At 43.2% G+C, this 13962-nt stretch overlaps 1 protein-coding gene across 2 annotated transcripts in view; it reads right to left on the bottom strand.

The window, feature by feature from the left end:
- Positions 1 to 13476, bottom strand: part of LOC130550419 (NACHT, LRR and PYD domains-containing protein 3-like) — a 59334-nt gene extending 45858 nt beyond the window's left edge. For both annotated transcript variants that reach the window (XM_057327882.1, XM_057327881.1), the window contains exons 1-4: positions 12782 to 13476; positions 10073 to 10116; positions 9835 to 9942; positions 5383 to 5520 (exon numbers count right to left, since the gene is read on the bottom strand). In XM_057327882.1, coding sequence (XP_057183865.1) covers positions 5383 to 5520; positions 9835 to 9942; positions 10073 to 10089 — 263 coding nt within the window. In that variant the 5' untranslated portion in view covers positions 10090 to 10116; positions 12782 to 13476. The remainder of the gene's footprint in view (positions 1 to 5382; positions 5521 to 9834; positions 9943 to 10072; positions 10117 to 12781) is intronic.
- Between the last annotated feature and the right edge of the window lie 486 nt (positions 13477 to 13962).

The following is a 13962-nucleotide window of genomic DNA, read 5'->3' on the forward strand; positions in this document are numbered from 1 at the left end:
ATGTCCGGGCATAAGAGGGAAGCCAGCGTGCTCATTCATTCACCTTTTGTTCTTCAGAGCCTACGTATCTGATGAGCTTCTCTACGATCTTTGGTGATCATTTTTCTGCTGGAATCTACGACTTGGTACAGCGGATGGTCCCTTCCTGCAGTGACTCTCCCCTGGGCGTCTCGACAGTTCCGGAGGTGTTCGAGCAAATTTCCTTTCTAAAAGAGCTAAATTTCTCCAGCGTGGCTTGTCCTGCTGTTCTCATGGGTGCAACACACTCATCAAGGAAGGGGACAGACACGATGCCTGCTTCCAGTACGCTGGGGCAGACGTTGTGGATACGTCCTGCCCGCACTGCGGGCGGTGACGATTCAGACGTTGCGTCACGGGTGGCTGTGTTCCCATGGGACTCAGCCACCACCTCGTTTGCTCCCCGTTCCGTGGCGGCAGGACAACGGCCCTGCCGTCCGCTATGGCAAGCAGCGAGGGTGATATGAGGATTACTGTGAGCGATAATCCGCCAGCTACTGGCTCACGGACCGTTCGCACCTCGTCTCGCTCGTCTGACCGTTCCCCAGGAGACGGTCCCACCGTCTTATTCCTCAATCACGTATTCGGACACGATGCGTGATGATGAGATGTCTTGCAGCATCGGGGGGTGACGTACTGCCATCCGACTCCGACGATTCTTCGGGCTCCCTCCCTCGGGGGGTCGAGCCCAGGAAGAAGCAGACGTCGAAATGTCAGCCATGCTTTCCCGGGCCGCCGTGAGTGTTGGGTTGCAGTGCCCGCACTGCCTCTCCCGGCGCTCGCGGCTGGCTACATGGCGCCTCGGGTTTGAGCATGGCTCCAAGCCGTGCCCGCCCCCCGTGCCGTGTTTACCGGAAGTGCATGAGGAACTTAGTAAGACCTGGAACGCCCCCTTTCCGGCACGTTTCACGTCAAAAAAGTTCTGTCACTCTCTCTTCCCTCGAGGTTGAGACAGCTAGAGGATACGTAAATGTCCCCCAGGTGGTGCCACCACAGTGCACTCGTGCCCGTAGGCGGCGGACACCTGGGGGGGGCTCGACCTAGACTTCCGTCCAAAGCATGTGGGGTCTCGGCATCTCTGGTGTCGAGAGCTTACATTGCGGCGGACCAAGCTGCCTCCTCTCTCCATGCTATGGCTCCTGCCAGGCCAGGGCGTTGAGAGAGCTCCACGAGGGTAAGACCGACCCAGCGCTTATGCAGGAACTCCGCGCCATCACCGACCTCGCTCTACGGGTGACCAAGGTGACCACGCGGGCCCTGGGTCGGACGATGTCGACACTTTTGGTCCATGAGAAACTCCTCTGGCCGAACCTTGCGCAGATGAGTAATGCCGAGAAGGTCCGCTTTCTCGACGCACCCGTCTCACAAGGGGGGGGCTGGTTGGTGTTACTGTCGAGCCACAGTTGCCCCGCTCACCCCCCGCCCGTCGGGCGGGCGCGAGACCCGCACGCGGCCAGAGCCACAGTTCTCGACAGTAAAGAAGCAGTCCTCGCGTGCCGCGACTCGGCCGCCTCGGCCATCGAGTCCCGTGCACCGTCTGCTTCCCAGCAGCCCTGGTCCTCTTCGACGCCCTCCAGCTCTGGCGCCCCCCACTCAGGTGGCCCCCCTGGAGGAGACAGCGAAGAGGAGACCATCGCCCCATCAGCAGCCATGGTGAAAGCAGAAGCGGCCCTCATAGGAAGACCTCAGGGGGATCGAGGCTACCATTGGGCCCGACCCCAGCCACATCGCTGGGAAATCGGATTGGGACGGATCCTGCCCTGTCTCACCATCTGCTGGCCCCCTCCGGGGGGCTAGCGCCCACTTACTCTCAAAAAAGAGAGTTTCCTCTCTCTCTGGGTTATCACAGCCGCTCCCACCCTCTGCACGACGGTGAACGGCAACTCGACGTTGCGTCACGGCGAAGCGCAATGTCGTGTATAAACACCAGCCCTCAGCACTCTCAGTCAGACGCAGTCGCCAGGCAGGAAAAACAGCAGAGCCGATCTCCTCCCCGGGGGACTTCCCCCGGCAAGGAATCCGTACTGCTAGCCATCGAACCACCCCCCGGGGGACGATGAAAAAGATCGAACCTTTAGGCCCCCTGTCACATTCTGGGAGACTGTCAGGCTGGCTAGGGAAGACGATCCGTCTCGGCTACGCGATCCAGTTCGCCACACGCCCAAGTTTCAGGGCATCAGATATACCTCAGTCAGAGGCAAGGATGCTCCCGTACTTCGGGCCGAGGTCGCCACCCTTCTGGCGAAGGGAGTGATCGAGCCCGTCCCACCAGCCGAGATGTTCTATGGGTTTTACAGCCTGTACTTCATTGTCCCCAAGAAAGGCGGGGGGCTGCGCCCATTCTTGGGTCTGTGTGTTCTGAACAGGCACCTACACAAGCTGCCTTTCAGGATGATCACGCAGAAGCGCATCCTGACATCCGTCAGATGTCAGGACTGGTTCATGGCAATCGACCTGAAGGACGCGTACTTCATGTCTCGATCCTCCCTCGACATCAGCCGTTCCCATGGTTCGCGTTCGAGGGACGGGCATATCAGTACAGGGTCCTCCCTGTATGGAACACGACTCTGTCCCACGACAGCACGACTGACTTCAGAGTGCGCCCAGTCAGTGTTGAACTGCCTGAAGCTCAGACAGTCAGCGGTCCCCCTGTAACAAGAGGCTCCTGGGATACATGGCATCCTCGGTGGGGGTGGTCCCCTTCAGGTCGATGCACATGTCAGGTCAGGTTCCTTGGAGAGCGCGGCATACTGGCAGCAGGCCAGTAAGATCCTGCTTCCCCAGGGGAAGGGGCACATTACGGCATCCCAGGCAGAACCTGGACTCCATGTCTGGACGGGACGAGGAGATCCTGAGTGACCCACCCCCGGTCTGGTTGGGACGTCACTCAGGCTAGGGCCTCGGCCACTGGGCGGCTATACGCCCATAAGTGGCGCCTCTTCTCGTCCTGGTGCTCTTCTCGGCGAGAAGACCCGCGGAGTTGCTCGATCGGGAACGAGCTGTCCCTTCCTCAAGAGAGACTGGGGAGGAACCTCCCCCCCCCACACTGGGAGTGTATGTAGCCGCTACGGCCGCTCATCATGACCCAGTTGCTGGGTGACCACCTTATCCGCACTCCGTACCCTCTTGCGACCTAGGTGGCGGGCCTCAAGAGGCCCCACCCCCTTCGAGCCTCTCGGAGCTGCCGCTCTTTCTCTCTCTTGATAAAGACGGCTCTCCTGATGGCGCTCACCTCCAAGAGGGTAGGGGATCTGCAAGCACCCTCCGTGTCCACAGATTGCCTAGAACTCGGGCCCGAGGAAGACGTCTCACGTTATCTTTAGACCCCGCCCCGGCTATGTGCCCAATGTTCCCACCACTCTCCCGAGAGACCAGGTGGTGAACCTGCAGGCGCTCTCCACCAGGGAGGAAGACCCAACCTATCCGTATTGTGTCCAATACGCGCATTGCGCCTCTACTTGGACCGCACGCAGAGCCTAGATGCTGTGAGCAGCTCTTTGTCTGTTTCGGAGGTCAGCAGAAGGGAGGGCTGTCTCCAAACAGAGGCTGGCGCACTGGATCATGGATGCCGTTGTTATGGCATACCGATCTCAATTCGCCCCTGCCCGTTGGGAGTGAGGCACACTCCTCATGGGCACTGGCTCAGGGCGCCTCTCTAGCAGACATCTGCAGAGCTGCGGGTTGGGCTATTCCCAACAACTCTGTGAGGTTCTAATACCTACGTGCAGAACCGGTGTCAGCCCGCATCCTGCAGGGCAATGTGTAGGACCGGCAGCCGGTAGGGCGTACGCCTGCGAAAGCCCTTCCCCCTTCCTCTAGGGGGATCAGTGGCTATTACGCCTCCCCTCTTTCCCCCACTGGGTAAAGAACAGGCATTTTATCCATCACTAGCACCTTCCTCGGGGCAGGCTGGTCAGAGCAGCCCTGCCCCCTTAGGCCGGGGAACAGTTGAGTTATCTCCCACATAGCTCTAACCGGACCTAGTGCTCCAGACGTGGTAACCCCCCCTCCGTGGGCTGTTCCGTCTGATGTATCCTCATGAATGGTTCCCACCTCGGCAACCCATGACCTCCCTAGGTGGACTCCCACCTTGCGGTTAACTCCTGCAGTCTGCACATTTTCCCATGAGTTCTCCCCTGATGGTGAGACCATGTGGTGTCTCCTCTAATTCCTCCCTATGGCAGGTAGTGGTCTCTGCAGCATTTTTCCCCTGGGGGGAATAATGCTTACCCAGTGGCCCTTACGGAGCCAGGCGGCTTCTCGCTGGTTAGAGAACTAGGCCTCTGCCCGTGACGGCCGGTGGCAGGGGCTTCCCAACTTTTTGGAAAAGCTCTGGGTCCCCCTTCCTCTCCACTAGACGGTCATAATTTCGCGTTAGCGCCTACGTCTGACTCGCCCAGGCCAGTCAACGTCACTCCGCTAGAGATTGTGATGCGGCTCAGTGCTGTGGCGTCTTCCATAGGAACCCCATTCTGTTGGTTCGACACAACGTCGAGCGACCGACAGAAAGGGAACGTCTTGGTTACGGATGTAACCTCAGTTACCTGATGGAGGGAACGAGACGTTGTGTCCTTCATGCCACAACACTGGCCGCCCACCCCAGCGGTCGGGGGAGGATGCTTAAGGCTCCTCAGACCAAAGGTGAATGAATGAGCACGCCAGCTTCCCTCTTATACCCGGACATCCGGGGAGGAGTCCGGCATGCAAATTTCATTCGCCAATTTTCATTGGCCTTTTATAAATACTCAGAAGATGATAGGTTCTCAAGACAAACCCCAATCTGTCGGTTCGACACAACATCGAGAGACCGACAGAAAGGGAACTGAGGTTACATCCGTAACCAAGACGTTAGCCACGGAGGCAGCAGAGGTTGCTTCAAGGTGGCTGTGGGTCAGGAGAGCAGAGCAGTGGGTATGGCTATGTGGACGGGGCTTGATCTACCCCGGGGTGTCTGATTGTTGAAAGACACGGATTATGTGTCTAGGAGAATCATGTGGTGGTGTATGTAAAAAGCAAAAAGTCAAATTAAGCCACTTCTCAATAACACTCCATTTAACTAATTAAAAATTACCTTTATTTTATGTAATAACCATTCTAAACAGAAATAAGGTCATGATGACTATCATTTTATGAAAGCTTACTAAAGGTTTTTACACCTCAGTCTGTCAGAGTAATGAATAAAGATTTTTATTTTTAAAGCAAACTCTTATATAAACTTTATATACTGCAAAAGCATCTGCCAAATCCATAAATGTAAATACATTTTTACAAACTCTCGACAAAAGGTATACAGACCATGATTTACATCAAAAAAACGTACACCATTTAATAAATGACTTCAAACATGTATGAAAAAGACTGTACCTCAGTTTAAGAACACCTCTTGAATTGAATTTAACTGGATGATCCATTGATTCTCCACTCTTCATAGACACACAGCTGGGTTCAGCAGATTCTCCAGTCCAAATGGGTATACATGGGTCTGATTTCCGTTTATGCATCCTGTTTCACAAAACACTCAATAGCTTCAGAATTTCTGTAGCAATGTTTCAAGTAAATAAAACTGTCTTGCCTACATGATATTTAAAGTCATTGCCATTCTTGTATACTTTAGTGAGGTACTTTTCTAAAACAAAATTAACATTTTATTTCATAAATCACATTAAGGGACTTCTCAATAATACTCTGTTTTACCAATTACAATTTTTCTTCATTTATTTTATTTGATAACCATTTCAAACAAGAAACTAGATATTGGATGTTTGTTGTTTAAACATAACTGTGTGTCAGGAGTGAGTGTACAGAACCACCCTAGAATGAGAAAAATCTGCACATTCCTTTTTTTAATCCCCAATAAACCTCAACAGTCCTCTCGAACGAGCTGTTGGCAGATTACGGCCCACAATGTACTGCATAATTAAATAGAATTTACAGTGTAACTAATTGTAATAATAATGTACCTCTACAGTACACATCTGTAGGTAAAGGGGAACAATATGCAAAGTTTGGGGAATGAAAATATTTATAATGTAAGGGGTGGTTTCCCGGACAGGGCTTAAACCTAGTCCCAGACTAACTTAAATGTTAGAGGTGTCTTAATCGAAAACAACTTGTACTGACATATCTTAAAATATATCAGTGTGATTGTTTTGTCTCAAGATGCCAACCAGTAATCAGAATCAGAAAGAGCTTTATTGCCAGGTATGTTTGCACATACAAGGAATTTGTTTTGGTGACAGGAGCATCCAGTACACAGAAACAGCAACAACAGTACACAGAGACCATAACATAATAGAATACAGTACACAGATTATTTAAATAAGGGCCTATGGGTATAAAAAATTAAGAAATACAATACAATAATAAACATAAGATAAAGATATAGAGAGTAAAGCTATGTGTGTATGTAAATATGTACAACTAAAAAATAAGAATAGACTATTGCAGTACAAGGTATGTGCTATATACAGCAGAATGAAATATAATTTACAGAAAAAGTTGTATAAAAAATAGTATTATCTGGAGAATATAATTAATATTGCACTTAATTATTATTGCACAGAGTTATTAATTGCATGGTGGGTAAAAAACCTGAACTGTTCAAGAGGTAGATGGCCTGAGGGAAGAAGCTGTTTTTGTGTCTGGTTGTTTTGGTGCTCAGTGCTCTGTAGCGCCGACCAGACGGCAGCATTGTGAAGAGATGATGGCTTGGATGCGAGAGGTCCAGGGTGATTTTCTGAGCTCTTTTCCTCACTCTGGATGTATACAGTTCTTGGAGGGTGGGCAGGGGAGCACCAATGATCTTCTCAGCAGTCCAAACCTTCCTCTGTAGTCTTCTGATGTCTGACTTTGTGGCTGAGCCAAACCAGACAGTAATGGATGTGCAGATGACAGACTCTATGACTGCTGAGTAAAACTGTTTTAACAGAGTTTGTGGTAGGTTGAACTTCTTCAGCTGATGTAAGAAGTACAACCTCTGCTGGGCTTTTTTAGCAATGTAGCCAATGTGATTGTCCCACTTCAGGTCCTGAGAGATGGTGGTGCCCAGGAATCTGAATGACTCCACTTCTTCCACAGTGCTGTTCATGATGGTGAGAGGGGGGAGTGCAGGGGGGTTTCTCCTGAAGTCTACAATCTTCTCCACTGTTTTAAGCGTGTTCAGCTCCAAGTTGTTATGACTGCACCAGACAGCCAGCTGCTCAACCTCCTGTCTGTACGCAGACTCATTACCATCCTGGATGAGGCCAATGAGTGTGGTGTCGTCTGCGAACTTCAGAAGTCTGACAGAAGGGTCCTGGGCAGTGCAGTCATTTGTGTACAGGGAGAAGAGCAGTGGGGAGATAACGCACCCCTGGGGGGCGCCAGTGCTGATTGTGCGGGTGCTGGATGTGAGTTTCCCCATTCTCACTAACTGCTGCCTGTCTGTCAGAAAGCTGGTGATCCACTGACAGATAGAGCCAGGAACAGATAGCTGGGTTAACTTTGTCTGGAGCAGTGATGGGATGATGGTGTTGAAAGCGGAGCTGATGTCCACAAACAGGATCCTCACATAGTAATGTTTAGTTAGTAAAGTATACAACCTAAATATTCTAATTTAACTAAGGCCTAGTCCTGGTTTAAAACTGCCCCTAGGTATTTTAAAACTAAGGGGTAGCTATTTTAAAATAACGTGGTATGCATGACCTGCAGTATGCTATACAACAATCTTAGCATGAACAATACACTACATTTTTGTAATCACAATGTACCCATAAATAAGCTACTGTGGATATTAATTAAGTACAGGGTTCTTACTTTATTATTATAGCAAACATAAAATGAAGCACGCAAGACTGTCTGTCAACTTTAAATTTGACAGAGTTTTGACTTCAGCATTCATTTTTTATTTGCTTGATTTTAGGATTGTTGGTCACAAATCATTTATTTTAATTATGAGTTATTTTGAGTTTTAATGTGTAAAATGTTCAAAATCAATTTAGATTTTTTGAGACTATAATCAAGTAGTTCAAGAGCAGTTTGATTTGGATGTTTATATGGCATGCAGTTCTCTCATTAATATTTTTATTTTCCTTACTGTTACCCCTTTATTCCACAAACTTTGCATATTGTTCTCCGTTATCTACAGATATGTATGTAGAGGTACATTATTGTTACAATTAGTTACGCTGTAAATCCTGTTTAATTATGTGGTACTTTACTAATTTTATCATATACAGTATATGGCTTTAATGTTTCAGTTTTTTATTTATTTATTATAATTTTATTTTCCGAACTTTTCGTGAACTTTTGGGAAAAACACACAAGGGTACAAATCATGTACTTCAAACTTCTACCTCCAAAAAAATTACATTTAAACTAGTGCTGTCAATCGATTAAAAAAATTAATCGGATTAATCACACATTTTCTGTGATTAATCACGATTAATCACACATTTTAAAATATACTTTTACATTTGAATAATTTCACATTTAATCTTCAAATTGATGTAGAAACAACATATTTCTTTAACAGCGTCATTTTATGAATGAAAGAAAACATTTTGATATTAGTACTGTAACTGATGTCTCTATTAAATTGATTATTTTAACATTAATTATATCCATTCAACAATATAATTGAGAGCTATCATGGAATATACAGAAATTGAAGGAAGTTCTCAAACACTTTACAGTCTTTAATGCTAAATTATAAATTAAATGCAGAAGAATTCTCATTAAATCTACAAAATCACATTGATTTCTTCTTTATTTTGTTCTTTGATTAACATTAGTGACAGGAGTCACAGCAGCACGTTTAAGAACGCGGCCCCTTTAAGAGCTGTCTCAGTAGGCTACGCAGATCTGACCGTCACCGCACTCCCATTTTCTCAACTCTCAACTCAAAAATGCTAGACAAAACGGGCTTTCTGTCATAATCTTGTATGGTTTTATCCATTCAAGCACGAAAGAGAACTTAACACGGATGCGCTGTGACAGAGATTCACCGACGCAGCCTTCAGCCCGTGACTGTTTACACCAGACTGGACCTCGCGTTGCGTTTTGCCGCGTCCCACAGTTTAGAAGCTGTCTATCTTTATTGAACGCGTCAAAGCAACTGTTTAAAATCGCGCTTAAGTGGTTTAAAAGCCTGTACACGAATAAGAGCGTGATTACATAATGTAACGCTAGACAAAGAATGTCAAAACAAACGGATGCTGCGTTAATTGCGTTAAATATTTTTCACGCGTTAATTTGAAAAAATTAATCGCATGCGTTAACGCGTTAACGTTGACAGCCCTAATTTAAACATTTATGAAAGACCTTCGTATCATCACTCTTCTTCACCATTCTAAATGAGAGGTTGCTTAGGAAATATATACTTTCTTTTACCCACACTAAAATTATTATGAGTTTTTCTGAATTTACTATTAGTGCATGTGTAAGTACAAGTTAATATATGATGGAATAGCCTGATTTTTTGTCCTGAACTTTCATGCATCTTTGCATTCGCTCAGTATTTCACATTGCTGTTGATTTTATGTAATGTCTGAGGTTTTTTTTTTTTCTGTGGCTGTATTTTAGACTTTACTCAGTCACTATATGATTTGCCATTTGATTGACTCAAAGACACAGGTTTCTTAGTGTGTTAGGTTGTGTGTGAGAGTGTGTTTTATGTGTTCTATGTGTGTGCGTTATTATTTATGAGTGTCTCAAATGTTTTTAGTTGTTTTATGTGTGTGAGCAATCAAAGTTCGTAGTTTACCATGACCACCAAGTTTTGGAGATGTATATTATTGTTTTCGTGTGGATTTTCGTGAAGTGCAAAATGACACTCACCCCAGTCTATAGTCTGCTGAACTCAATTTAACTGGTTGATCCACTGATTCATCCATCTCCAAAGACACACAGCTACGTATAGATGAGTCTGAGCTCACTCTATACATCCTAAAACACAGCGGTCATTCATAAAACACCATAGTGTTTGATATTTTAGTAGCAATGTTTCAAGTAAACTATCAAAGCTACACAAAATCTAAAGTCACAGACATTCTCAATTTGTTTAGAACATTCTCACCCTTTCCTTCGGTCCATTGCAATATCTGTGATGTACAGTAGACTCTGAAATTGTACACATATTTTGGATTAAAAAGTGAATATGGGCATTATTTTAGAAATTAACAACAATTTTCAATTTTCCTTGGTTTTAACTAACATCAAATTTTTATTTTTTTCAAGAAACGTTTTTATCACTTATCATATTTCCACATTCAAATAAATAATTTAAAACAAAACCTTGCCATAGTCAAGATTATAAAATTTAGGCAGTCAGTAATTAAACAATATACAGTATTTCATATATTTCTGCAGCTTGAAAACAGTTAGCAGATATGCATATAAGCGGCCTTTTAATGAACAGACAGGAGTTCAGTGGCAGTCTCCTGTGCTCCAGTGTCATGCCCATGGCGGCTGTTTGTATCTCCTGGCTCCCTGTACTGCTGCTGGCACCTTAATGCCCCCTTGAGCTACACTGTAAAAAATGATTTGTTCACTCAATTTAAAATTTTAAGTTGACTTTTTGCTTTGACTCAGATAAGTTGTATTAAAGGCATGGTGTCCGATTTCTCTTAGCCGTTGTTGATGTTCAAATCACCAAAACAAACACACCCCTACCCCCATCTTTCGCTTTTGTTAGCGCTCGGCTAATGTCCGTCCTGTGCATTGTGCACCTTACTGCTAATTGGCTACAAGGTTGTGTTGGTACTCGGCCCGACTCAGTTGTCTAAAGCGTAATTCGGAAATCGATTACCCCGCCTTTAAGAGCCCAACTCAAGGAAACACTGATCACCATGATGGTAACTTTTGTTAGATGGTTTTTAAGTCCAGGTGACTTGAAATAAGTTGTTGGGTCAACTATTTTAATTGTGTCAACTAAACATTTAGAAAATTAAGTAAATACAATTTAACTGAGTCAAAGCAAAAAGACAACTTACATTTTTAAGTTGAGTGAACAAATTAAGATACTCCAAGTTGTGTCAACTTAAAAAATATGTTGAACCAACTAAATGGGTAAAATAACTTTTTACCGGTGCTGGTAGCTCAGTACCTTCTGGGAGGGGGAGTAATGTCACGGTCCTTGTTTGTTTTTTTCTACCTCCGTCACACTAAAACTCCCATGATCCTCCACACTCCCTCACCTGTCTCAAGTCTACCATCACCCACACCTTTCAGCGATCTTTTTTTACTAAAAATGTCACATCTATAATGCTGGAATTGCTTAAATGTTTCTAAAGGGTATGCTCCAATGCAGGTTGCCAGTGTTGCAGCCTTTTCAGAATGGTTTGTGAGTTGATTTTGATGGCCGAGTCCTCATGACTCCGGAGCTGATTTAGGTTCTATGGCGTTTCTCCTAAATCTGCCAGAAGCTATACTTTTAGCTTGAAAATGCTTTGGGGATATAGCCGTGGTCTACACAAAAATAACCACATCAAACAAATGGTTTTATTAACATAATTGATCACAACTTAAGCAAATTATAATTTAATGCGAGTCAAAATGGGGCACCAATAACCATCTTAGTCAAAGGTAAAGCGGTGCCTGACTTTTATCGGCACCTTAACTTGGAGGACGTTTTGTTTAAGTAAGGTTTAAATTAGAAAAATGGACTTTCAAAATGTGTACTGTTGTAGAGCTCTTTGGAGTTTGCCGAACCACAAGTTATTGTAAGGTATCTGGCCTGTGTGCCTGCCATTTTATGATTGTCTTTACCTGTCTGTCTACATTTTTTAATATAGTCCTGTGACTCTGCCCAAACTGCCTTGTTTCCTGTGACTGTTTGTTAATTAATATCCTGGTGTTTCCCATGTATGTTGGCGATTCTGTTATTTGTTTTTCATAAAATATTCCTGCACTTGATTTTGTTTCAACTCTTTGTCACACCAACTCGTTACAGTTATCGTACCATGAGTGATGCATCTAGTCATATGAAGCATGATTTAGTTACTCAAAACTGTAGCTAGCTAAGATATTAAGGAATATTTAAGTTTTTATCATTTTTATAAATGATAAAAACAGCAAAAATTCAAACTAATTTTTAAACTAATTAAAGTAACTGGACCAAATGCATCATTATTATAGAACAAAAAATACAATTTACAAATGAAAAATACAAAACCGGTTTCCTAACATTAGGGGAGAACAAATCTTGCATTTTACAATTTAGTTATGGTTTTTACACTGAAGATTAAAACAGAAAGGTAGGCTTTTACGGGAGAAACATCAGAAAGAGAAACAAACTACCAAAACACTAACTGACAAAACAAGCACAAATACAAAGGTAAGGCTAATGACTAACTAAGGTAAGTAAAGCGGGAGTAAAGGTCAACAGGGGTGATACTTAACTCAAACAGGTATATTACAAATGTGACAAGAAAATCAAAACAATAACTTCAAAAAACAATGGCATTCATACGTTCACAACATGTTTAGCTGGATTGTCAACTTTCAGTTCTAAGATTAGTCACACCACTGCATGTTTAAATTTAGGCATCAATTGTTCATTCGGTTTAAAAAACATAGACAGGCTCATATATTGTTAATGCAGCTGTGCCATTTGGTATTATGATGTTACATTTATTTATTAGAAATAACTGATGTGTCAAGTTGTTTAAAAGGCAAACATTTGCTTTGTTATAAGCAGTTTGTAAACAACTTTTGATTAAATGATGCAGCATCAGAAAGTTCAGATGTTTAATATCAGGATATTTATTAAAATAGTGATACTTACTCTTTTTGTTATTCTCTGTATCCCAAGTTTTCTGTCCCATTGTGATTTATATTCTGTGTATGAGTTTTCCTTTTACCAAATGGACGCAATACTTTCACTTTTAACCTAAGAATTTCCCGAAAGTGTAACAGGTGCTCTTAAAGGCACAGTACAAGAAAATAAAAAATAGGCAAATAAAATAAGTGTAAAATGATAAACTTCCTTTTTAATGTTTTTTTGTCAGCCAAATACATTAACATGTTTCCAAGAAATGTTAAAAAATATATTTTTATTTGTTTCTGTAGCTATTGGCTTAGCAACGTAAAAGTCAATTAGATTGCCAAAGACTCACCTGCTGATAAAATAAAAGTAAAATGTAAATATGTTGCTGTGCTAAACAATGAGCGAGAGCATACGCCCCACAACACCTAATTTAGCAGCAGATTATTACACAATATAAATGGTTGGGAATCGAAAATCAATTCCAATTCTGTAATCGTAATCAAAAGATTATAACATGTACATTTCAATAGTTCTTATCAATTCCTGTTAACTTGTGATCTGCTAATATCTCAATATGAGCCCTTATGAAAATGTACCATATTTATACTAGTAATCATAGTTCAACTATGGTATTTGTAGTAAAGCACAGAAACTACAAATTTACCAGTTTCATTACAGTATACAGTTTAACCATGATATTTGTAGTTAAACTATAGTAATATCACAAATTTTAATAATTAGACAAAACATATAAGTATATACACAAAACGATGATCATAAATATAAATATTTTTTGCAAACCAGTCTATGCAGGCTACATTACCATACATGTTGATATCTAAATGTTTTACTTCATTTTTATAACTTTTGAATAGAAACTGCAAATCGATAAGAATCAGAATTGATAAACAGAATCGGAATTGATAAAATTCAAACAATACCAAACCCTAATGAGTAATGATATACAGGTGCTGGTCATATAATTAGAATATCATCAAAAAGTTGATTTATTTCACTAATTCCATTCAAAAAGTGAAACTTGTATATTATATTCATTCATTACACACAGACTGATATATTTCATGTAAATGTAAAAAATCGATTATAAGATATAGAGATAAATGTAAAAACTTATAGCGATCACTGGTCAATATAAAAATAGTGACTATCTAGAAAATAGTACGGCGTTTATAGCACAA

The sequence above is a fragment of the Triplophysa rosa genome, unplaced genomic scaffold (genome assembly GCF_024868665.1).
Source record: "Triplophysa rosa unplaced genomic scaffold, Trosa_1v2 scaffold30_ERROPOS127347, whole genome shotgun sequence".
NCBI classification, from domain to species: Eukaryota; Metazoa; Chordata; class Actinopteri; order Cypriniformes; family Nemacheilidae; genus Triplophysa; species Triplophysa rosa.